This window comes from Cornus florida, unplaced genomic scaffold (genome assembly GCF_030987335.1).
Source record: "Cornus florida cultivar Cherokee Brave unplaced genomic scaffold, ASM3098733v1 CherokeeBrave_3.0.0_Hap2_Chr11, whole genome shotgun sequence".
Classification (NCBI taxonomy): Eukaryota; Viridiplantae; Streptophyta; class Magnoliopsida; order Cornales; family Cornaceae; genus Cornus; species Cornus florida.
The window spans coordinates 114,065,302-114,089,864 of NW_026775581.1; the positions used below are offsets into that span (position 1 = coordinate 114,065,302).

Sequence of the window (24,563 nt, forward strand, 5' to 3'; positions counted from 1 at the left end):
CCGGCCACCGTGCCACTGCTATGCATTGGTGTTAGTTTTGCTTGGGTGTATCTGACTTAACTGTTAATGTACTTTGGGCTGGGCTGAAGTATTGTTTTTTTTTTTTTTTTTTTTTTTTTTTTAGCTTTCTTTGTTTTGTTTGGGCCACTAGTGTGGACTTGTTTTTATGTATTTGCCCTTTACTGTGCACAAGTGTTTGGGCCGGGGAAATTCCCCTCGTATTCATGTAATTATTTTTCCTTTTATTTTATACCTCTGAATTGCTGAATATATATATATATATATATATATATATATATGGATGGTCTGCACAAAAAAGGGTAGACCTTTAGGCACAAAAATAGTTATATGCACAAGAGTGCTATCATGATTTTGGTAATGTAATAGTGGTATCACTTTATGTGCACAGATATCATTTTTTTGTATACACATGTATCACTTTTTATTCAAACCATTTTGATGATCGGTGATCAAAATTTAATTATTTTTTTGATCCCGTTGTTAAATTAGTAAGGGTAGTTTGTGACTTGAATAAATGAATAGTATTTTTTTAATGTCTACATCAATCTTTTAGTCAAATTCATGATTGGACTCTATGAAATAGTAAATAGAGTGGTCCAAAATAGAGATTGTCTTGCAGTAACGATGCAAGGCTCAGCTATCTTAACCTCCGCCCGAATAACTTATTTAGGTGTGGGTCATACTTTAAAAGTTGTAATATATTCTCATCATTATAATGATCAAAATCCCCTTCGTAACCCAGATTTAGGGTGAATTGTGTATGCATGTGTGTAATTGTTTTATTGTTTGATTAGATCTTCCATGTTGTTGTTGTTGTTACAACTGTATTATGACGAAGTCCAATCGCAGTTGTACTATTTTGAACTGGTCGCATGCACTTCCGGTGCGCGTTATTGGTGATTTGAGAATGGTTGCACTTCTTCCCCAACACTAAGGGCGGATCCAAAATTACTGATTGGGGTGGGCTAATTTAAGATTGGGCTAATTTTGGGTGGGCTAAATTCTTTTTTTTTTTGGACTGGGCTGAAAGTAGTATAGTAAAAAAAAAAAAAAAAAAATTTTGGGGGTGGGCTCACCCCTCCCTCGCCCTACACGGTCCCCCAACAAGTAGAATCAAAGCTCCGTGGTTGCCTAACAGTAAAGCGAGGCCAAGAGTGATTGGCACCAAGAAACAATACATGATCCAGCTAAACTTGGCGCGTGCGCACAGACACTCGCATATATATATATGTGTGTGTGTATCCAAACTTTCAATAGATATAGCAAACAGACACAATATGAGAAGGGCATATGTAAGGGTGGGCTTCGGTGGGTTTGAGCACATTCCCCAAAAAAAAAACAAAAAGAATTTTTTTTTACCAAGGCAATTTTAGCCTGGTCCAAAAAAGAAAAAAAAGTATTATTAATATTAGTCCACCCAAAGGAAAATTAGCCCACCTCAATAACAATTCCTAAATCCGCCCTTGAATATGTGATCTTACATGGACAAACCATCATATTCTCATAGATCTATTTGGGGATATGGTATTGTTGCTTAAAACAAATTGGAATAAATTTTTATTTTCATTTTTATTTTTTAATTTTGGGTAAAATCAATGAGCTAAGTTTCAAAAACAAAATGAGCAAGGTTGCAATTGCAGAGAGAAAAGAAATTAAATTCATAACTTAAAAAAAAAAACTATTATTAAGAAAGTAAAGACATATAAGAGCATGAAGTCATTGACTAAAGCTACCTCACTGCATAACACTGATTGTTTAATTTCTAAAAAAATACAACTAAAACCTAACTATATATATATATATATATATATATACAGTATGCCTCAACATTTATAAACACAAATAGGGTGGTGGCCTAATGCTTGCTCCGGCGAAGACCTTCCTTGAACCAATAGGCAGACATCTTGGGGTACCTATTGAGGGTGTTGTAATCAACATAAACAATGCCGAATCTTGAAGTGTATCCTAATCTCCATTCGAAGTTGTCAAGCAATGACCACGCAAAGTATCCGATCACATTTGCTCCTTCATCAATGCTGTGTCTCAGTGCCCTCAAATAGCCCTTGTAGTAATTCATCCTTGTGGTGTCGAACAAACCCATAGGGAGGGTCACATCACCCGGATCATCCATGCCTGCAAATCATGTGTAAATTAAAACACAACAACTAGTCCTCATATATTCTTGTCTATCAAATGATCTGATTGTATGGATTTAAAATGTTAAAAAATACATACCGTTTTCAGCCAAAATAATGGGAGGATTTTCGTAGTTTTCTTTGACGTACATCATCGCTTTGTACAGACCCCAAGGTACATTGTAAAGCCAATCAGAATATGCCTGCAGATATGCAATTAAAAAGCTAAAACTGTGAGCAATTGAAACAAAAAAAAAGATCAATAAAATCTAGATGTGAACTTGGACGTAGAGATCAATGTACAATGTGGCTAAAATTACCTTTGGACCAATCTGCGTTCTGTTACGTTCATCTGCAAATTAAGCCCAAGTTCGGGAAAAGAGGTCAATATAATTAGTAACAGAAGGATTTATGTTTACAATGAAGATGGTATATATATATATTTACTGCTAAGAAGAGTAGGACAATTTCTTACAAACAAATCCAGCATTCCAGTCCTGTTGGTAGCCCAGCTCTGTTGGTTTGGTTTGATTCTGTGGATTCTGTATATAATAAGAAGTATATTGGTTGATACCAACATAATCAAATGATCCCTTTACCATCTTGACCTCCTCTTCTTTGAATTTGGGCAGTCTATCTCCAACAATTTCTTGGATTGTTTTTGGATACTCACCATATACAAGGGGATGAATATACCTATGCCAAAAATCATCAAAATTTGAAAGAACCACTCAATAATACCATATAACTCAAGTTTATAGAAAGAATTCAGTGTCAAGAGAGAGTGTGTATTTGGTTCTTACCATCCCACATGAAAATCTCTGGCTCTCTGAGCTGCATCAATGTCAGCCTTTGAATTTGTAAGAGGCTCATACCAGACAAAGTCCAAGAGAATGCCAATCTTTCCCTTTTGTTCTTCCTGTAATTATATGCATATATTGGTTAACATAATTAGTTCTATTTTTAATCCTTTGTGAAACATTTAATTAAACTGAGGGCAGAGTGTTTGAAAAAAAAAAAAATAGGGGGCTTACTTGGTACTTGTCGCTATATCTCTGAACTGCAGCTGCATGACTTAAGAGTAAATGATGAGTGACAGTGTATGGCTCAATTGCAGAATCTCCAGCAGTGCAGTTCCCATATGATTTGGAGCATCTTCCGGGCGCGTGGAATCCGGTGTCATACCCAAGTGCAGCCATTACTCTTGGTTCATTAAATGTAAACCAGTTCTTCACTCTGTCTCCAAATGTTTTGAAGCAGAAATCTGCATAATCGGCAAAGTCCTCCCTGTGGATCTTTGAATCATTTATTAAATTAATTGCACCATTAAAACATAATAATCAAAAGTTCCATGTTGGAAATTATATATATACCAAAAGTGTATAAATCAAGTACATGTACTTACACAACTTGAGGGCTCAACCATCCCATGTACTTATCCTGAAGTGCTTGAGGAAGATCATAGTGATGAAGATTGGCATAAGGAGTAATGCCTGCAACCGAAACATGATTTAAAGCAGTAATGCAGTAATGTTGAACAGGTTTCGGATTTTTGTCTACGACACAAGTTAAAAAGGTTTGGGTTTGGATCATAAAAGGGTTGACCCGATTAACCCGTTTATTTAACTGTGTCAGGTTAGGGTTAAGGGGTTCAACCTATGTAACCCGTTTATGATCCATTTAACTCGACATGTTATAATCGTGAATATGACCTATGTAATATGTTATCTATTTAAACCCAATTACTATGAATATTTATGTTATTTCAACTTAAACCTTGTCTATGCCTTATAATTTTTCTTTTTATTTTGAATATTTGGATTAATTATGTCAATTTTTTTTTCTATTATTTAGTATTTGATTAAATATTAAAGGTCTCGTTTTGATAAACAGATCATTAAATGGGTTAACACGTTTACCTGTTTAATAAACGGGTTGGATTAATGTTAAGATTTTTGACGCTATTATTAAATGAGTTGGGTTTGGGTTTGAGTTTACCTATTTAATATAATACCTTTACATCAACACGATACGAATACAATCCATGAACCAGAATTGTCACCCCTACCCTTTGTGCATGTGTGTGTACAAGTATCTGTATATTATATTGATATACAGCTATCAATAAAAGCAATTAATATATGTACCTCTTTCGAGCATGTAGTTGATCAACCTGTTGTAATAAGCAACTCCCTTTTCATTTACCTTCCCGGTTCCATCTACATTAAAACACACACAGGATTTCAGAGTGTGTGTATAATAAGTACAGACACAAATAGAGTAGTGAGATATATATATATATATATATATATATATATATATATATATATATTAATGTGGTAATATATAGAGTTAATTACTTGGAAATATCCTGGACCATGAAATTGAGAAGCGGTAGGAATCAAAGTTCAGCTTTTCCATGAGATCAATGTCTTCCTGTCATCAGAGAATTAAGAGATGAAGTGCATGTCATATATTTGTGTTATGATTGACAATTTTAAATATATAGTTACAACCCATATGGTATGAATTTATGATCACCCCACACATGGGGTATATTAGTAAATAATTAATTATATTCGTACATGCTTTTGTGCCAAGCAAAGGCTAACATATCTTACCTTGTAACGGTGATATTGGTCCACAGCAACATCTCCAGTAGCATTATTCTCTTCAATTCCTGTGAATGGATTATATTATAATAAATTAAATTCAATAGCAAAACACATTAACAGAAAAAGGAAAAAGAAAATGGATTGTAGATGGAAAAAAGACATTAACAACTAAACAAGCTAGGAAGCAACTATATATATATATATATATATATATATACCGGGCATTTTAACGAAGACATCCCAGATGCTGGGACCTCGGCCGTCCTTGTCCGCCATGCCTTCCACTTGATAAGCTGAAGTGGCCGTCCCAAACAAGAAGCCCTTGGGAAAAGTTTCTCTGAGCAGCCCTCCTTTCCTGCCATGTCTGGTTTCATACGCCAAGCAGCACTGAATAACAAGAAGAGAAAGCACAGACACTAGCAGTGATTTCTTCATCTTCACAACTAATATTAGAAAAATAGCAATAATGTTTTGGTGATTGTGAAAGTTAGAGAGCGTCTCAATTTATAGCCAATAAATAAGTCCACAGTACTTGACGTGGATTTGGACACCTAATATAGATGAACTCATATCTGAACACTAATTATTAACAATAATTTTATCCTACGAGTATTTTACTTTTGTACGTAATAGATAGAGTCATGCATGCAGGCATGCACCAACTCTCTCGTTCCATTGGATGCATGGACTTATATCTGAACTCTAATTCTTGCAATATACTGTATGTAGTAGTAACATTATCCTATTTTACTTTATTTTGTAATAGATATATTTATATATATAGGCAATGGTTTTTTTGGTCTCACTTCCCAAGAAATTTCTTTCAATCTTCAAAGAATATAGATATAACCATTATAGTTGATATGGAGTTGTATGATTGTGCTGAAGCTAGAGTCACTGCAAAATTCTTACATCCCAATGTGCGAGAGTTTGACTTATATGAATTCTTATGACCAACTCTTTATTTATTGCAACGGACATGTCATAAGTATGTGTTGGGCGAGGAAGGATAGGCCCAAATGAAAGAATTTTACTGGACCAAGTTGGCCGCCCAAGGCCTAATTTGAGCCACGAAGGAGCCGTTTGAAATCAAAAGACGGTTACCAACTGCTATTTTTGAAGCTTTAACTTCCTTCTACATCGGGTTACCGCCACATTTTGTTCAACTTTCATCCAACAAAATGCAACCAGAATGTTGAAACACGCCTAAATGAATAGGGCGGCGCCAGAAATTTTCATTTGGAGGACCGAAGTAGTAATATAAAATAAAAGAAAATAATTATAACAAATTTTTTTTTTTTTTTTTTTTGGGTGCATTTTTAGTGACATTTTTTAGAAAACATTTATAAATAATACAAGAAAAATAAAGAGAGAAGATTGCTTAAGATAAATGAGGTTGTCAATTGTCCACTATTCTTTTTCTTTTCTTTTTAAATCATAAAAAGTAATTTATATATTTGTATGTGTATCTATATGTATATATAAACATAGTAATATTATATTGTAGAAAGAAATTACAACACTTTTTTTTTTATTAGATTTGAAAATTTAAAAGCAATATTAAAGACTTTGAAAGAATCACAAGTATTTCATTCACAAACCACCTTCAATTACCATACTAGAAAAAAAAAATTTAGAAAAATTTGGGAGCTAACACTAATTTTCTTATACAAATTCACTATTGAAAACGATATTTGTTTACAATTGAGAAAATTTTGTGGGGTGTTCATAAATTCATACCATATGGGCTGTAAATATAGCAATGCACATCCAGATACCCAAACATCTTTGAATAGGTAAAATATGCAGAGTCATAGAGGAATTTTATATAAAACCACCAGGAGTCTCCCATAATATTGTTGACATTGAAGCAAATAGGCGTTAGTATTTAAAACCCTAAAACCATACATTCAGGACTTGCTGCATTTGAGAAATCATTCCTCTAAATAGAGCTCGTTTACTACAAAAGTAAAACGAAACACTCACATTCAGAAACCTCAATTGTCAAAAGATAAATTAAAATAAATAAATAGACAAAAACGACTCCAAGCACCAGCCCGTAATATCTGTAACAGTTTCTTTTCTCCTGAAACCCAATACAAATAGAGACATTTAACTCGATGATTCTCCAGCAATTCCAATAAGCATAATCTCTGTTGGCAAGATCATCTCCTGATAATGTACCGTGCAACGACTTCTATGGTTCAAATATCGTAGGTTCACATCATCCTATACAATACCATCGTCTACACCTTCATATATGGTCACACGGTCTCGCTCACAATGAACCTAATTGGGAGTAAGATCTATCCGCACCGTCGTTGTATCAGAGCAACTATATTTTGATCACTAATGAATAGTAATGATAGAGAAAACCTTACCATCACAAGCTGCTAATATCCAAATACAGCTCATCCTACTAGCAGTTGATAACAGAATATGCAGATGGAACTGAAAGAGCTGGTATGCTTTTTCACGACACTGACCAATTTTTAGGCAAATCAAACTTTCTTTGCAAATTTCCCAGTCCTTTTCTCCTGCTTCAATGCACACGAATTCACAAAAGAACACACATCAAAACATGGCACATCTAACAAACTCTATGCATGACCTGGGAACCCCACGGATGGCCTTTGTCTAGATTATTGTGGGGTTAACTTCCATACACGCACGCAGGCATCCTCACCAGAACTCACCACGCTGTTCTCGTCGGTGAAAGCTAAACCATAAACCCCACCCAAATGAGCTCCCTTGATGGTTATACGGCTTGATGCTGGCTTGCCAACTTCATATATAATAACACACGTGTCAAGTGATCCAGTAGCAACCATATTGCTGTTGGGAGACCAGGCCAAGCAGTTTATTCGAGCAGTGTGATATAACATGTTCTTCAGCTTCACCTGCAAGAGAAATTGTCAAACGAGTTACCAAGTGTGATATAATAACTAGGTAAGGAGAAACAAAAATGAAGATGTCCTTTGTTATTTAAGTAGAAGAAAAATGAGCTGGCACTGTCACTCCAAGTGACACTATTTGACAGTAAATCATAACAATCAGGCCCATTGGCTGAGAATCTCAGATGATACTATATCTACCTCTTCACTAAGAAGTTCCCAGGATGAACTGGAACAGGTTGTGACCCTAGTTCATATAGAATATAATTTGCCTTCTTTTGGTAATATAATGAACAACTTGTACCATCCTTTACACAATTATGACAAAAAGAAAAAAAAGAGAATAAACGTTTTTTATTTGTGTGCATAATGCCCAACAATATGAATAAGTTTTGGAATACCCATGTTTAATTGTCATTCTCTAGTTTAACCAATAGAGAAAACTCAACACCCACCTTCACTTGAACCCATGTTCATACTTGCAAAATAATAATAATAAAAAATAAATAAAAGGAAAAAAAAAAAAAAAAGGAGGAGAAAGAAAAACATGTGACTAGAAACCTCAGTTCGATATTTAAAACAAAATAATAATAATAACAATAAATAAATATATTATAACTTTTGTCACGATGTCAATCCTTAAAATATCAAAACTTGAATTTTCTTCAAAAACACGTAAAATTAGAAGTATCCAAAAGAAATTTTGAACTTACTTTAACTTTACAGAAGATACAAAACCAATGCAAAATCAAAACAAAATATCTTCCTCGAGCATATGCAAGACTTAGCAGCAAGTAATTTAAAAGAATTGGAGCAGATCAATACATAGCACAGTATTTACTATTTTTAAAATAAATCTTATTAACTGACGATAACTATCCAATCTCATTATTTTCTGCAGTTTAATCATAAATGCTGCTAGACATTCGAAAAAGATGCTATTCAGCTAAGGCAACAAAACATCATAAAGTAACCTGAGTAACAATTATCATGGGATGAGATTTTGGTTAGAACCTATATATATACATAATGAAGGTACCGACCAAAATGCAGTGCCAATTATTGTTGCATAAGCCAAAGAAATAGCTCTTGCCCATGGCAATCACGTGCAAATGTACTCAACATGTCTCTAGAAATCATCTATTTGACTTACCAACACAAAATACTAGCAATACAGAATTTCAATTTGCTTTCATTATCAGAAAAATGACTCAGCAGACAAAATAGCAGGATTAACACTAATGACTCAGCAAATACTTTCTTCTTAATACAAACAATCTTAACATTACTATACTTAGAGAGCCAAATGATGTACCAAAAAAAAGAGAGAGAGAGGAACAAAGTACCTCTCGTGAGACACGATCCCAGACAACAGCTTCTCGATTGACATCTCCTGAAGCAAACATGGAATCATCTGGAGAGTAATGTATGACAGTAATAGCACCCCGATGCTTTTCAAGGGTTGCCTCTTCTGTAAGTGTATCACCCTTGATAGAATAAATGTGTAGTTTACCATCCTGGCCACCCACGATAGCTTCACTTCCATCAGATGCAATTGTGCAGGCTGCCACAACAAACCCAAGGTTAATTGTTGAGACTATTTCTGTACCACGAAGGAGGACAACTCCTGAATCAATTGAAACCAAGGCCAATTCAGAAGAACGAAGGGCTAGACTCAAGTCCTTTGGTTGACTGCCAATGTCAATGGGATTTGCATCCCCACATTGATCTCCATGTAGAGAATTCCTCCAAATCTGTGTTATACAAAAGGATAGATACTAATCAGAAGTAGCATACAACTTCTTTGATCAATAATTTATGTTTGATCTTGAGTTTAATTAAAGGTTATATGTATCTTTCACCAAGGGGGAAAAAGAAAAGAGAGAAGGGAACGGAAAAGGAAAAGAAAAACATTGAAGTAGTTCATTGAAGAACTTTCGCACTAACTCTTCCTATAAATTAACAACTGGTATTGGGATCAAGGTTCAACTGAGCGCAATGAATTTCCTGTTGATCAAGGTTCAGTTAGGCATAACTGAACTCTCTCTCTGTTTAATATGTTTTACGGGACCAAAATCTATAATATGCTCTAGTTTGTATTGTTTTGATGTCTGGGTTTCCATGATTTTTCTGCCAAGAATAGAGATGTAACAATATCCACACAGAATTATGAATCATCAACTCAACCATTGATTCTTGAAAGTGCCGGTCAGTACGTGAATCATCAATTACAACACTGGAAGACAGTTAATGGAGACAATGAGAGGATGTGCCACGCACCACGATAAAGGAATCTGATTAAAAGCACATTTGATGCAAGGATTACAAAACATCATCCTCCCATAAAGTTTTTTTTCATAAAGGACAATTCATTTTATGAAAATGTAGATTTGTCTTTTACCACCTGCCATCAAACGTTTGCAACTTTTGGACAAAAACACTGTTGCCATCATGATATGATCTAAAACTAAAGAATTCATGTGTTAAAATCACTATTTTTTTTTTAAGAGACAAAATATTCCCAGAATAATAAGACCAATTATCAACTGTAAGTAACAAAAATCCATCACATAGAGTTGGAAATATCTTCCATTGCATCGAAGTGAAAAATGGCAAGTGAAATTGTGCCCAGATTTAGTGACTTTTAGACAGTAGTTGATCAAAGCTATTTTATCTCATTTTTCATTTAATAATTTTAATATAAGACATTATCACTTATCTAAAAAAAAAAAAGACATTATCAATATTTGGGGTCTACTAATAGAAACTATTCAATTGATTCTCTAACCAGAGACAATTTTTCCAGGCATAGTTTGTGAATTTCCCACCAATAATTTATCTAATTGTGTACCTAATCTACCAATAAAGTGCATCTTCGATAGCGATCTTTGAACACACAAGTGCAGTGTCAGCCATCATATCTATTGCAGTGAGCATAAACACAGCAAATTATCACACATTCTTTACTGTCATACTCTCGATGAAAAGTGAAACTAAAGATAAGAGAACTAAATCTAATTTCTTTACTCATTATAGATTCATAACTTCATAGTTCCAATCTAAGTTGCATACAACCTATAGCAGCCATTTAGAAACACTCAAAGAGTAACAGTGAGTTTATGAGTTTATCAAATTTGTCTATAGAAATCATATTTCAATTATTATAAATGTTGATGATAGACACAGGAAAAGACGAAATGTTTGATGAGAAATACGAGTCATGCATGCATCAATATGTCCTTGAAATTTTATATCAGTTCATATGTGCACTTAGTGACCAGCTGCAGTATATAACATAATATAATGCAAAACCATGGTGCATACTGCTTAGACAGAATAAATAGGATACCAAGAAAAGAATCCAAGACAAATTCTTCTCAGTTTCCTCTTAAAGATATAAACAAAAAATAATAGGAAAAAAGTGAGATAATCATTCCACATACTAATTGAGGGATATATGCGTGCATTTATCAAACAATTAATCACCTTATTGTCAAATCCAGATGTAACAATCTCTTCTTCAACAGCTGCCAAACATTTGATTTGAGAATTCACCTTCCTTTCTAATTTACCACTATAGCCAATGCCTTGAATCCATTTAACTATTATACCGTCATAGCTGCTGGATAATATAACTTTCTGGTCGCTGTTGAGCACTGTTAACGAAGTAACATTCTTCATGTGTCCAGATAACAACAGAGGGGTTTTATCATGATCACTTGCTGAGTATAAACTAATTGTGCCACCAAGAGAAACAGTGACTAGATAATTGTTCTGCCAGAGACACCCAACTAGCATGTCATCAACTCCACCAGAGCCGTGACAAGTTAGTGTCTCCTTCACCTTTCCATTACCATCCTCAGAGATATCCCATACTTTTGCAGACTTGTCAGCAGACACAGTCAGCACCTACAATGATGAATCACTACTTAATATTGGTACATCATGAGTTAAGAAAAATTTTGGCATGAGAGCATGCATTTGATACAGAAAACACAAATATAATGTTCAATTAATGCAAGATTCTACTGTTAAATATATAAGTTACCGAGTTAGTTATATGCCCACTTACAAAAAATGTCATTTTTCAGTGCTGGTCCCACCTATGCGGGGTGCTGGGAGAGAAAGAGTGGAGAGGAACCTAACATTTGGTATTATTTTGCAAAAAGCAGCTGCTTTCAGTCTTCAACCCATATACCCACACTAAACAGTCCAAGCTTTTACCATTGCACCAAACAATGATCCCTCTATCTATAAATTCTAAAAGCGAACATGGAAAGACGCATGGAGAAATGGGTAACTTCTAAGCAAAAGAAAATGAAAATAATTATTTATGCCTATCTGGTTCGGACCTAGGTCACATAATTCGTATACATGGGTCACGAACTGGGAGCAGATTCGTTGAAAATCCGCGAACTCAATATTGATAGAGCGCAAATTCATTTTTGCAATCCGCGAATTGGCACATTTTGTGGGTATATGACTGACACGAGCGTGTGTTGTGAAGGGAAATAATGAGTAAAAAGTATCACAACAAATGGAATAAGGATTTGAACACAGGGCTGTTAAATTTAAACCAAAGAAACTGCCACTAGAAATTATTTGTTTGTGTTATATAATAGACACAATTAAAAAATATAACTATTAATCTACAAATTTAATTTAATAAAAACAATAATATATAAATCTCAAACTGCCACTAGAAATTATTTGTGTTATATAATAGTCACAATTAAAAAATATAACTGTTAATCTATAAATTTAATTTAATAAAAACAATAATATAAAAATCTCTTTCTTTTTTTTTCATTGGCAAGAAACTTACGCACCCATTTTTGTCTCTATAAGGATTCAAACCCTCACCAATCCCCTTGGGAGGTTAAGGAGGTAACTCAATTAATCTGGTCCGCCTGTCTATCTCTTCACGTATGCTGGTCACAATCTTACTAATCATGCAACCAAGAAACTTGTACCAAACAATGATCTTGTGTGAAATAATTTAATAAATCTCACAGTTATCACAAGCCATTGTGATGCTACTTTTTTAATCTTTCCGAGCACTTCCAAAAAATTTGGTTAAACCATCTTTTAAGAACATAAGGGAGGATCAAAATTTTCACTAAATGAAATCTGCACAACAATCAAAACTTTAAAAATCAACTTGAAGCAAGGTTACCTGTTTACTATCCGGGCTCCAGCTAACAGCATAAATGCTGCCCTTATGGCCATCCTCTGCAGACAGCTCTCCAATTTTCTCTCCAGTTTTTCCATCATACAGTAAACCCTTCTTATCAGAACTTACAGTGATGAATTTGCTGCCATCTGGAGAAAACCTTACACAATTGACAAAATTTGAATGATCCCTGCAGAGCAATAAAGCGAAATTTTTTGTAACACCAAAGAATAAAATTTTGTTACATTTTCATCAAAACAGCAGAACATTTTTGTTTCTGGACATTTTTCACTTTCCCATGCTCCCGAAACAAAATCATTGTTGAAGATAGAAAGTGATGCTTTTTTACTGTAATTAAGTCATTTCCTTCGAATTCCAGTGAGACAACTTTGTTTTGACCAAAGTACATGCCTGTATTGAAACAGCAGTTCGAAATTCCAAACAAATCTACTTCTTTACAATTTATATTTTCAGAAAATAAAATTTAAGAGTCACTTCTGTTTCAAGTGTAAACATCCATGGCATGCCGGTTATGGATGCCATGAGGTTGGAGAGAACAGCCATCACAATGACATCCAGTTTGGAAAACTTGTTGAGAGAAACAAATGGAAGAAATGCCACCGGTTTCAGTTGCTGCATTGAGCGCGTTGCCGATTGCTGTCAAGTAAGATGCAGGTACTCTGTTTATATACATGGAGTTTTGGAGTGCAACTTTCAAATTCATGGACCAATGTTTTTCAAGGCCCAACTTACCTTTTTTTTAAAAATACACGATTTTAAAAGACATTGACTTTGAGTTTATGAATTTCTCAACTTACCTTTTTTTTTTAAAAATACACGATTTTAAAAGACATTGACTTTGAGTTTATGAATTTGAAAGTTGCACTCCAAAACTCCCATGTATTTGTAATTTTTCCTATATACTATAAATGTAATATGTATGTATACACTAATACAATCAAAACCTACATCCAAAAGATTAAAAGTTGAAAAAAAATTGCATTAGTGTATACATACATATTACATTTACAGTATATAGGAAAAATTACAAATACATGAAGTTTTGGAGCGTAACTTTCAAATTCATAGACTCAAAGCCAATGTCTTTTAAAATCACGTATTTTTTTTCTTAAAAGGCAAGTAGGGCCTTGAAAAACACCGGTCCATGAATTTAAAAGTTGCACTCCAAAACTCCATGTATATAAACAGAGTACCTGCATCTTACTTGATGGCAACTGGCAACACGCTCAATGCAGTAACCGCAACTGGGGCATTTCTTCCATTTGTTTCTCTCAACAAGTTTTCCAAACTAGATGTCATTGTGATGGCTGGTCTCTCCAAACTCATGGGATCCATAGCCGGCATGCCATGGATGTTTACACTTGAAACAGAAGTGACTCTTACAGGAAGAAAAAAAGAAGTAAAAGAAGTATTCTATCTGATCTGCTGTTAGCCCTTGTTCCTATCCTTTCTCCTTCTTTTGAATTCAAGCAGGACTCTCTTTTAATTTTGCTAATGGTATTAAACAATAAATAATACTCAAATGAGAAGACTTTTTTGTGCCAACTCAAATTACCAATTGTTGCCTAAAGCATTCCCCATAATATTTTGTGTAACTACATTATTCCATCAGTTTTAGAAATTTATCTTTAAAAAAAATTATAAAGATTGTTTACTACGTTGTAGGGAACTTCTATATTGTTCATGAACTGTCAAGATCACATTAATGTATTCACTTAGTTCTAAACTAGTGCCTCTTACTGCGGATAGAGTTTAAGCCTTAAACACAAGTAACTAATTACTTGGTTGCTCTTCACATACAAATTATTTAGTTATATGCTTTCGAGCATTTCCAAGAGTTTCAACTTTCATGAATTTTGCAGTTTCAAACATTTTTTTATATTTCCAAGCTGACAAGAACTTCAGACTGAAACCTCCCCATCCTCAAAGAGGAGGGAAGAGGTTCAATCCCGGGTGTGGGCAAAAGTGTGTGTGTTTACTTTACCATTAAAAAAAATTTCAAAAAAAAAAAACTTTGGACTGAAACAAAATTTAGTTCCTTGTTGAAAGCAGTAACTTGGGAAATGAAAAGCATCCTTAGTTCTACAGCAGTTAAACTGCGTGCGATTTTAATAATCCATGATTTAGTCACTCTAATAATTTATTTATTCAAGAGAACACAAAATCTGTTCACACTCTTATGCATATACAATGAGAGGTCCCTCAAAGTTGTAAAGGTTATTTATAGAACAAGTCAAGCTCCTTTACCTTGCCTCAACCTTCAATCACTAAAAGATCGTCCAAGTTATATTTGTTATTCCAAATGATTCAAGCATGAGCTGAATTTTTGAGCTCGCTAAAAGGACGAGTAGAGTTCAACTAGGCACATGACCAAACCATTTCAACTGATTTGATATGCATCATCTAAAGGGCACATACAACCATGTAACTCCTTAAATTTGAAAAAGAAATTTTATCTTTAGAGATTGTATGATAAAAACTCTACTCCCAAACATAATAACTAAGAGAAGCTAAGATGCCTAACTTTTCTTCTTTCCTTCATTTATTTACATATTTGCACTTCAAAAGCTTTTAAACCTCATGGCGGACCTTTTTAACACTTTTGCTATACTAGAATTCTATTTAACATGCCCAAACCCCTACTCCTTCCAATCGAAACCTAGTTCACAAAACATACATCAACAAACCCCTTCACTGTTCAGCAATACCCTTCACAGGCCTATGACAGCCTGAGGAACTTTGTACTTCCTAGCCTAATCATAAACAGAAGCCCTCTTCTAACCTATCCAACATTCCTACATAATTTTTATTATTATTATTAGTCTTATGCATATGTTTTTTATTCTCAAAATAATTTATAATTCTCAATACATTGATTAAGAAAGGTTATTGCATTCAGTTACATACAAGAAGTTTATATTGGTACGACTGAACCTTGAGTATGACTACCATATTAACCAGAGGCTGACACATATCAGAGTGCTGATTCCTGAACCACCCCTTGAATATACACCACACTATAAGATAAATAGTTCAAAGATATCATGCCGGACTGAAATTTCATGATACTAATTTTCATTACAACAAACCTGTGAGATAGCTTGAATTTAAATGGTGGCCCTTCATAAAAATTTACTAAAAAGTCCTCCCCACATGTGACAATGCGGAATGGTCTTGTTGGCTTAAATGCACAGCTTAGAACTCTCCTTGAATGACCATCAAATTCTCCCACGTTGGTTCCTGAATCCCACCTATTCAAGACATTCTTATCAACTACAGCCAATAACAGAGTATTAATTGACAAATAAAAGCATGCCAACAGTAATATGAATCTATAAAACATAAGTAGTCATGATATTTCAAATAAAACATAAATATATGAAGAAGATGAAGAGAGAGAGAGTGAGATTATGCTGACTATTATTTGATTATTAAAGAGAAACACAAAATAAAGATTTTCGTTGTAAACATGGCATCAATGTGATGAGTCTAAAATCTTTTATGACTTGGAAAGTTATACATTGCGCATAAAAACATATCTTAATGTACAAACTTATACTTTAGTGCGGTCTGGTTGGAAGTTAAAACTGCTATGATACATTCAAGAACATTCATTTCACAATAATGCATTGCAATGAACTGGTTTCTTGCATTAAATTTATTTACATAATCTCTCTACTTCAAATTAATATAAAGGAGAAAGTGTGTCGTTACAACAAGTTCTATATGTTTCTTCATTGAAATGCATATGTTTTGTATACACTACTAACAAGTTTTGACACACAAATAGTAAAAAAAGGGAGGACATGAATACGGAAACCGCGAATTGCATTCCATTAAGTAGATTTAGTATTTCATAACTGCAACATGAAGGATGAAAATGGTAAATCATATAATTACCACCACCTCATTTGAATAGAAAAAGATATGATAAGTGCATTGCATATATTTGTATGCATATACTTGTGTGTGTGTGAATATATAAATGTATATATACACATAATTTGAGCTTCCTACTCTCACATGTAACATCCATTCTTTCAATAAAAATTTATGGTATCTTTTGTTTTTAAAAACTGTAAAACTTGTAAACTTATACCAGTTTTTTATAAACATTGAATTTGATTTTCTTACAGTTAGGCTTTCTCTATGCTAAATAGAATGTCACATCAACAATCAAGATTCATTTGTCACATGCCACACGTCAGTAATGTTTTCAAAATTAAGAATTAAATATATAAAAAATGCTTCCAAAATTAAGAACTTTATATTTAGATCATGCCATGTCCAAGATGTGCTCGGAACATGAGGAGGAGTGTCCAACACTCATTCAACAAAGACACAACTTTTTCTTATAATTGGCTTTTCTTCTCTGTGTTCTATCTATATTACCAATGCCCGAAAAATTTAAACGTAACTTAACAAAAACAGATGAATACAGAGATCAAACTCACATGAAAGCTCGAACGAAGGACTTGCCCTTGCCTTCACCGGAAGCAACGATCCTCATCCCGTCCGGCGACCACTGGAGATCGTCAATTCGACCCGACAAAACCCTAAATTCATTCTTGAGGACAAATTCATTGCGTGTCCCCCAAATTCTGACCGTCCCCGACACATCTGCGGAGGCGATCCACTCGCCGTTGGGAGAGAACCGAGCAACAGTGGCCTGGTACGCGTGCTCGCCGTAGACCGAGACCTCAAGTGGCCTGTCCAGGTATCGGATGATAACCGATCGGCCATTGCAGTAGAGGATCGAGTTAGATTTGGGATCGCCGGAGATCAAGATCCCTCGTCCACGTTCCGTCAACGGTACGCAGGCGTAGGTCTCAGAGAGCTGCGCCATTTTTTTAGGTTTTGACTTTCTCGTTCTAGTTTCTCTTTCAAGGTGATCTCTTGAAGGAAATGGATATATATGTGTTTGTATATGTATATACTATATAACCAGGAAAATTTCGGGAAAGTGACAGTTGAGATGTGAGATGTAAAGAGCGATCGTGCAGTGAGGCCTTCCACGTCTTCTAAACAGAGAATTCACAACGAACATGTCCCTAAAAAGAGGGATAAATTATTAGGTAATCAAAATTCTTTAATTAAAACAACTGCACCCATCAAAATTTTATTATAAAATATATATACACACTTATATATACTTGAATACCTGGCTCAGCTGTCACTCAGAAGTTATGAATAATTCATAAAATAGAAAAATATTGTTAAATAATTATCAAAGACTGAAAGCATACTTTTTATTATTTTCATACAATTGTTTTCGAAAAAACTCAACCAACCATAATTTTGTATAGTTTTTAAAATTTTCCATACTCTAAGATCATAATTTTTATTATTTTTTTTTCTTATTTTGTTTTTTTTTAGTAACAAACCAGCGTACCAACTATCTAACAAATTTTATTTTATTTTATTATTTGTTTATGAGAGCCACTCTACTAATAAAAAATTGTGAGAACCAAGGTCGGAGCTGGCATGTGCCCAGGAGGCAACTCCCCCTACCCCATGCTGGCCCACTAAAAATGGTGGTAAAATGCTTCCCTAAAATTAATAAAATAACCCTTTTGCCCCTGAATTTATTATATTATATTTTATTTTATACGTATAATTTGTAAATATTTATAAAATATTCCCATAAAATTTATAAATTATTCTCATAAAATTATCTATTTCTAAAAACATCTTTAATTTTTTATTCATTTTCCTTCTTATTCTTCAATTTTTTTATTTTTATTTTTTTGTCATCTTCAAAAACGTTTGCATTTTCTTTCTACAATTAAAACCTAATTTTTCTTTCAAAATTCTCTCATATTTTTTTTATTATTTCATTTTCTTCTTAAAAATTTCTTTTACCGCCACATATTCAAAACAATAATAAAATAAATAAACTATCTAACTATAACTATATGGTGCGTGGTACTTATGAATTTTTTTTTGTATTCTACTAAAATCTAGTAAGGTACACACTTTAAAAAATAAAAGAAAATGATGACGCTAACAAAATTTAAAAGATATTCTTTTTTTATAAAAATCTATAAATATCTACAAAGATGTATAAGAGCCCTCTAGGAATTGCTTTTCAACCACTTGATAGTTCTTTTATTTTAAAAAATTTGCTTTTAGATGTGTTTGGTAATTATTAAAATTATTTTTAATTGTTACTAATTTTAGTTGTTACCAAAAAAAAAAAAATAAGAACAATTTAATTACAAAAATTACTTATTATAATATGCCATTAAACACCTAATATATTTTTCACCAATAACAATTTTTATTAGTTAAAATATTTCAAAACTGAACTAAGGGGAGGGGATGGAACATGGGTACACTAAATCTAAGGGCAACAGATCAGGTGCTTATACAATGGCCTTGTTTGGAATGTGTTATAATATTGTTTTTCTTATATTAGTTTTCAAATTTAAGCCCATATCATGTTTGAGACGCTGCTGATATTAGTTTGGAACAGTTCAAAACATATTAAATTTTTTATATTTTTTTGCCCAAATCAATATCATCAAATTAGTAATATTGTGTGTTTTGCTATTATAACGGAAGAAACTAAAACAAATTTTTGTATTCCTCAAAACAAATTTTCGTTATCAAATATAATTCCTATTTCTACCCAAAATGCATATATAACAAAATGATTGTTTTAGTATTAATAAAAAACAAAAGGTCCTAAAATATATCGCATGCCAAACACGCCCAATATATTTACCTTATTACATCCGAATCCAATCCGATACAAGATTGCCCTAACACCAAGTCAATTTATGCTGACTCGATTTCAGTATCACTATGTATAATATTTTAATTATGGTTTCATGCTCCATTTTATGGGCTTGTGTCTTCACTGTTTTAATCAAATTTTAATCTTTTCTGTAAGGCTTTGGACTTGTTGTCTTAGCCTATTATCATGGGCCTATGTTCTAGTCATTTTGTATGTGAGACTGGGCCCTAAGAATTTGTATAGGCATTTTCTATATGGCTTCGGCCTTGTTGTCTAGGCCCATTCTCATGGGCATAGCTAACTTTTTGTTCTCATTTTTTTGATATGTACACAAATTTTTCATCTTTTATTTATTTAATTATTTATTTTTTTTGAAAGAGGGAGAGAGGTGGTGAAAAAAAAAAAAAAAAAAAGAGAACCCGCCTTACCGCGTCTCTTTTCCATTTCGGCTCTATTGAAATGGGTTTGGGTTATATCCTAATCGAGATAGGAACGAGTTGGAAAGGAAATTTAGAACTCGCAAAGCCTTGAATCCGACTCGATTGATAAGTAATATAAAAATAAATATTCTTTTGGTACCTATCATTTTTCTTTTTTTCTTTATTTCTTATGATAATTTTAAATTTTAACAACATTTTTGTTATTTTAATTGTTAAATATTTAATTATACTATAAAAAAATTACAAAATTTATCTTAATTAAATTTATTCAAGTTTGAATTATTTCTCTTATTTATATATATATATATATCAGGGCGTTCCGAACAGGATTTAGAAAAGAAAAAAAAAAAAAATCATTAGAGAAACAAATTTGGGAAAAGGATCAATGCCCGGTCCGGACCCGTTAACATCTCTTAAAAAAAAATGACAGGTGTATTTTTTTTTTGAAAGGTAAGGCAGGTGTAACTTAATTGATCTATCATATCCATATATTACAAACACTGACACAATTGTTAATTTGTTTGCGTCTAGAATATTGATTCGATCCAAAATCAACCAATGAGAACAATTGTTTGATATCTTAAGAAGTGTAAATCAAATTTTCTCTCCTATCCATCTTTCATCACCTCTCTTCACCAGAAAGTCCCAAGAAAACCACCAGTCCAAGTCAAATGTAAAATCCTTTAATTTTACAAGGAGGATATTAATACACTACCACGCCGTACGTACTCTTCTGCTACTATATAGTTACATATTGATTATCTACGTTTCTTCCTGTTCTTCATAGTGTGTCTCTCTCTCTAGTTTTCTCTCTCTCATAAACACACACCTACACACATAGTAGTTGACAATATATTCAAAGTAATATATCCATCCATGAGGAAACCTAGTCATGTTAAGCAATTAGACACAAACAAAGGAGCATGGTCGAAGCATGAAGACCAGAAGCTCATTGATTATATCCAAAAGCATGGTGAGGGTAACTGGCGCCTGCTCCCTCAGGCTGCAGGTGTGTACACACACATGTATATACAGTGAAGAATGAATATATATATATATATATATATATATATATATATATATAATGTTTTTAATTTGCTATATATTGTTCTATATAGGATTGCTTCGTTGTGGCAAAAGTTGCCGGTTGAGATGGATGAACTATCTGAGACCAGACCTAAAAAGAGGCAACTTTGCTGAAGATGAAGATGACCTTATCATCAAGCTCCATGCTCTCCTAGGAAACAGGTAATTAATTAAAGATAAGAAGAATATGAATATATATATATATATATATATATATATATATATATATATATCACAATTTCTTTCTCTTTTGGAAGGATAATAAAACAAATGATTTCTCTTTGGTATGAATATAACAAATTACCGGAAAAATAAAATAATATAAAGTTTCTTTGTGTTAGCTTTGTGATTTGCCTACGGATATTCAGATCGAGTTTGATTGCTTGAGCTCATTAATGGAAATATTTGTAGTACTCTCATTCTTTTTCCGGTTAATAAAATCTCAGTATTTTTGAAGGTGTACTTATATATATATACATATAATTCATGTCATGTGCTTAGGTGGTCACTTATAGCTGGAAGATTGCCGGGGCGAACCGACAACGAGGTGAAAAATTACTGGAATTCTCACCTAAGGAGAAAGCTAATAAGAAATGGGATTGATCCTGATAACCATTCCTTGAAGCAACATCTCCAACCAGTTGCATCACATGAAAATTCAAAAGACAAATCATGTGCAACCGCGACTCTTGAAGAAGAGAAAACATGTAATGGATTGCCCGATTTGAACCTTGATCTTGGCTTGTAGATTCTCATATATGGAAGAGAGGCTGAGAAACGCGCAGTGTCTACTAATTATAACTATATATATATGCAAATGAAATTGTCAAGGGCTGCTCATCTGCTTGCCTTGCTTCTTCTATATTTTAGATGATTAGAGGCTTGGTTACATGCATAATTACCTCCAGATTCATCAGTACTTTGTGCACATATATATATAGTTACTGATGATTTCAATATGTGTGAGAATTTCTAGTCACTATTCTTAGGGCTTAGCTTTGTGACATTGATGAGGTCCCAATTAAGGAATGAAATTGTGAGAGACATCTAGTGCATGGTCACAAAGTGAGACATAAATTTGCGATGCATGGTGCAGTCTTGTAACAGAAACTATATATGATTCTATATAAAGTGTGTTCGATCTGTAAATTGTAAATTTTTATGTTGATATTTGTATCAGTTGTGAAACTAGAAGTGACGATATTTGTATTGTCCTTGTGAACGTACTCTAATGTTTGAATTTATATATATTTTTTCTCGGAAAGTCAAATATATATTTCCTTTCATAAAAAAGAGCAGAGGAAGAAGAAGAAGAAGAAATGTTGATAACTGTGGCTAAATTTCCTTTGGTTTTACTTTTGTGGATAAAATCTTTGTGTTGATAAAGTAGATTCGATAAGTACATATACATAAATACATACATGCACATAGAAGGAATTTGAAAATATGAACACCTAAAATTTTGTTGTGTAAAAATGAATCAGGTGGGTTAAAAGTAGAAACTTCGGGAAAAGAGTTAAAATTTGATATAAATTTTTAGGTGAATTTTTATTTTTGCAATTTTTTTTAACCCAAGTCATTAAACTTCAAAATTAGCCTTAATGTATTTTTATTTTATCCAAACTTCAAAATAAGCCTTAATGTATTTTTATACTTTTTTTCTTTATTTCTTTCTCTAGAATAGACTCATTTTCCTAAGAAAATAAGGTTTATATATTCCACTTGTGAAATATAATATTGAACATTGTTCGGTTAATGCTACCTATGCATTTATCATTGATGAGATAGTTACCATAAATGTAGAGAACCTACAAAGATAGAAACATATCATTGAAAATAAATAGACAAATTTCTTTTTACGGACAAACATAATGGGTGGAGTTGCATTTCTTGACATCTAAGTGTGCTTTTCAAAATATATTTAAAAAAAAAAAAAAATTTCATAAAAATAAAACTCTAGCAATTTAATCTTCACTTTGGTTCAAGTCCCCCCAAAGTGGTAAAAGTATGTGTACGTGTAATTTTCTTGCCAAGCTAAATGAAAAAATAAAAAATAAAAAATGGTTTGAGACTGTACTTGGTCATGATGATTTTGCGACCACTTTATCAACTACAAAATGATTTGATTGACCTCAGTTATAGCAATTATATATATCGCTTTGAGTGGGTATGAATATGTAATATAGAATAATGTTTGACTACTCATATAGTTTTACTTTACTCACCTTTTATACGTTCCAATAACAATTTACCACATCAGTTATAATAATAAAATAATTCACATCCTCCTGTATATTTTTGGATCAACAATTAAATAAACGTGAGTTATTTTTTTATTAAAGTTGATGTGATAAATTATTATTGAAACACACAAAGAGTAAGTAATGTGAAACTACTTACTGGTGAGTAGGTAAACATTGTCCTATAATATATATTGATAATTTGATACATACTCTTGTTAGGAAGCCTGTCAAATCAAGATATCCAAAAAGAGATGGCGCTGAAACACCAAGAAAGACATAAAAGGGAATAGTATTTAACTGTGGTTCGTAAAATTCTACATGGGTTATCAAAGAAAGATAAAATACATATGACATGGAAAACCAGCCAAACTAGACCCTATTTCCCGACTTTTTGGTACTTAGTTTTCTTTTCTCTACCTCATCAGTCATCAAATCTCCTTAAACCTGATACAAAGCCTTACTCTTTGAGTAACCCAACAAACAATTATTTTTCTATATAAAAACAACTCTATATTTATATAGTAGCTATAAATTTAAACCATTCACAAGTGCACTTAATTATATGCAAGGAACTACCTTTGAACTAATTCTTTTGATCAAAATTAAGCTATCTAATTATATATATATAAAAGTCTTCACCTTCTGGAAAGAAAAAAAAAAGGTTTAAGCTAGCTAAATCCAAAGAACATGATTAGAAGAAAATTGAGTTTTAAAAAAAAACAAGTGGGTATCAAAAGCTGCAAAAATGTTCATGGAGAATTTTCTATATCCACATTGACAGTGGAAGATAGGGACAGAAAGATTAGTGGCAGGTGAAGAACGATTCTCCAATCAGTGTTAGACAAACAATGGATTGATCGATACTATTTTTGGTAACATCTGAAACCCTAGAATTTAGTGTAAATTATTAGTTTTGATATATATATATATATGATTGATTAATATTAAATTCAGCTTGGATTCTTAGAGTTTTCTCTTGTATTCCTAGGTTTCCTAGAGGTTCTAAATATATTAATAGTTTTGAGTTGATTGCTTGGCCATGTGGAAGTACGTACATCAGTCTAAATACAAGACGACTGACTCTATCTGTCTACCACGTACATACCAAATAGTCAAATTGATATATATTCATTTGATGGGGTATGGAAATTTTGAATGTATTTGAGTTTGTACTTTTGCACATATATATGCATGAG

General features: G+C 33.0%; 3 protein-coding genes across 4 annotated transcripts; 1 reads left to right on the plus strand and 2 right to left on the minus strand.

The window, feature by feature from the left end:
* Nucleotides 1-1,876: 1,876 nt before the first annotated feature.
* Nucleotides 1,877-5,206, minus strand: LOC132281902 (beta-glucosidase 44-like). Its single transcript, XM_059783560.1, has 11 exons — nucleotides 4,990-5,206; nucleotides 4,778-4,836; nucleotides 4,517-4,592; nucleotides 4,304-4,375; nucleotides 3,564-3,649; nucleotides 3,191-3,439; nucleotides 2,960-3,075; nucleotides 2,632-2,852; nucleotides 2,477-2,508; nucleotides 2,257-2,359; nucleotides 1,877-2,154 (listed from the first exon to the last, which is right to left on the minus strand). The coding sequence occupies exons 1-11, from the start codon at nucleotides 5,204-5,206 to the stop codon at nucleotides 1,877-1,879; spliced, it is 1,509 nt and encodes a 502-aa protein (XP_059639543.1).
* A 1,358-nt stretch (nucleotides 5,207-6,564) lies between these two features.
* LOC132282386 (actin-interacting protein 1-2) lies at nucleotides 6,565-17,888 on the minus strand. The gene is made up of 6 exons (XM_059784049.1): nucleotides 17,314-17,888; nucleotides 15,949-16,110; nucleotides 12,842-13,028; nucleotides 11,152-11,574; nucleotides 9,012-9,419; nucleotides 6,565-7,671 (listed from the first exon to the last, which is right to left on the minus strand). The coding sequence occupies exons 1-6, from the start codon at nucleotides 17,703-17,705 to the stop codon at nucleotides 7,414-7,416; spliced, it is 1,830 nt and encodes a 609-aa protein (XP_059640032.1). The 5' UTR covers nucleotides 17,706-17,888; the 3' UTR covers nucleotides 6,565-7,413.
* Nucleotides 17,889-20,772: 2,884 nt separating this feature from the next.
* Nucleotides 20,773-22,388, plus strand: LOC132284879 (myb-related protein 308-like). Of its 2 annotated transcripts, none has more exons than XM_059787014.1 (3): nucleotides 20,773-21,011; nucleotides 21,157-21,286; nucleotides 21,626-22,388. In XM_059787014.1, the coding sequence occupies exons 1-3, from the start codon at nucleotides 20,915-20,917 to the stop codon at nucleotides 21,870-21,872; spliced, it is 474 nt and encodes a 157-aa protein (XP_059642997.1). In that variant the 5' UTR covers nucleotides 20,773-20,914; the 3' UTR covers nucleotides 21,873-22,388. The 2 variants fall into 2 exon arrangements, with proteins under 2 accessions (XP_059642997.1, XP_059642996.1); XM_059787013.1 differs by having other exon boundaries at nucleotides 20,777-21,047.
* The last annotated feature ends 2,175 nt before the right edge of the window (nucleotides 22,389-24,563 follow it).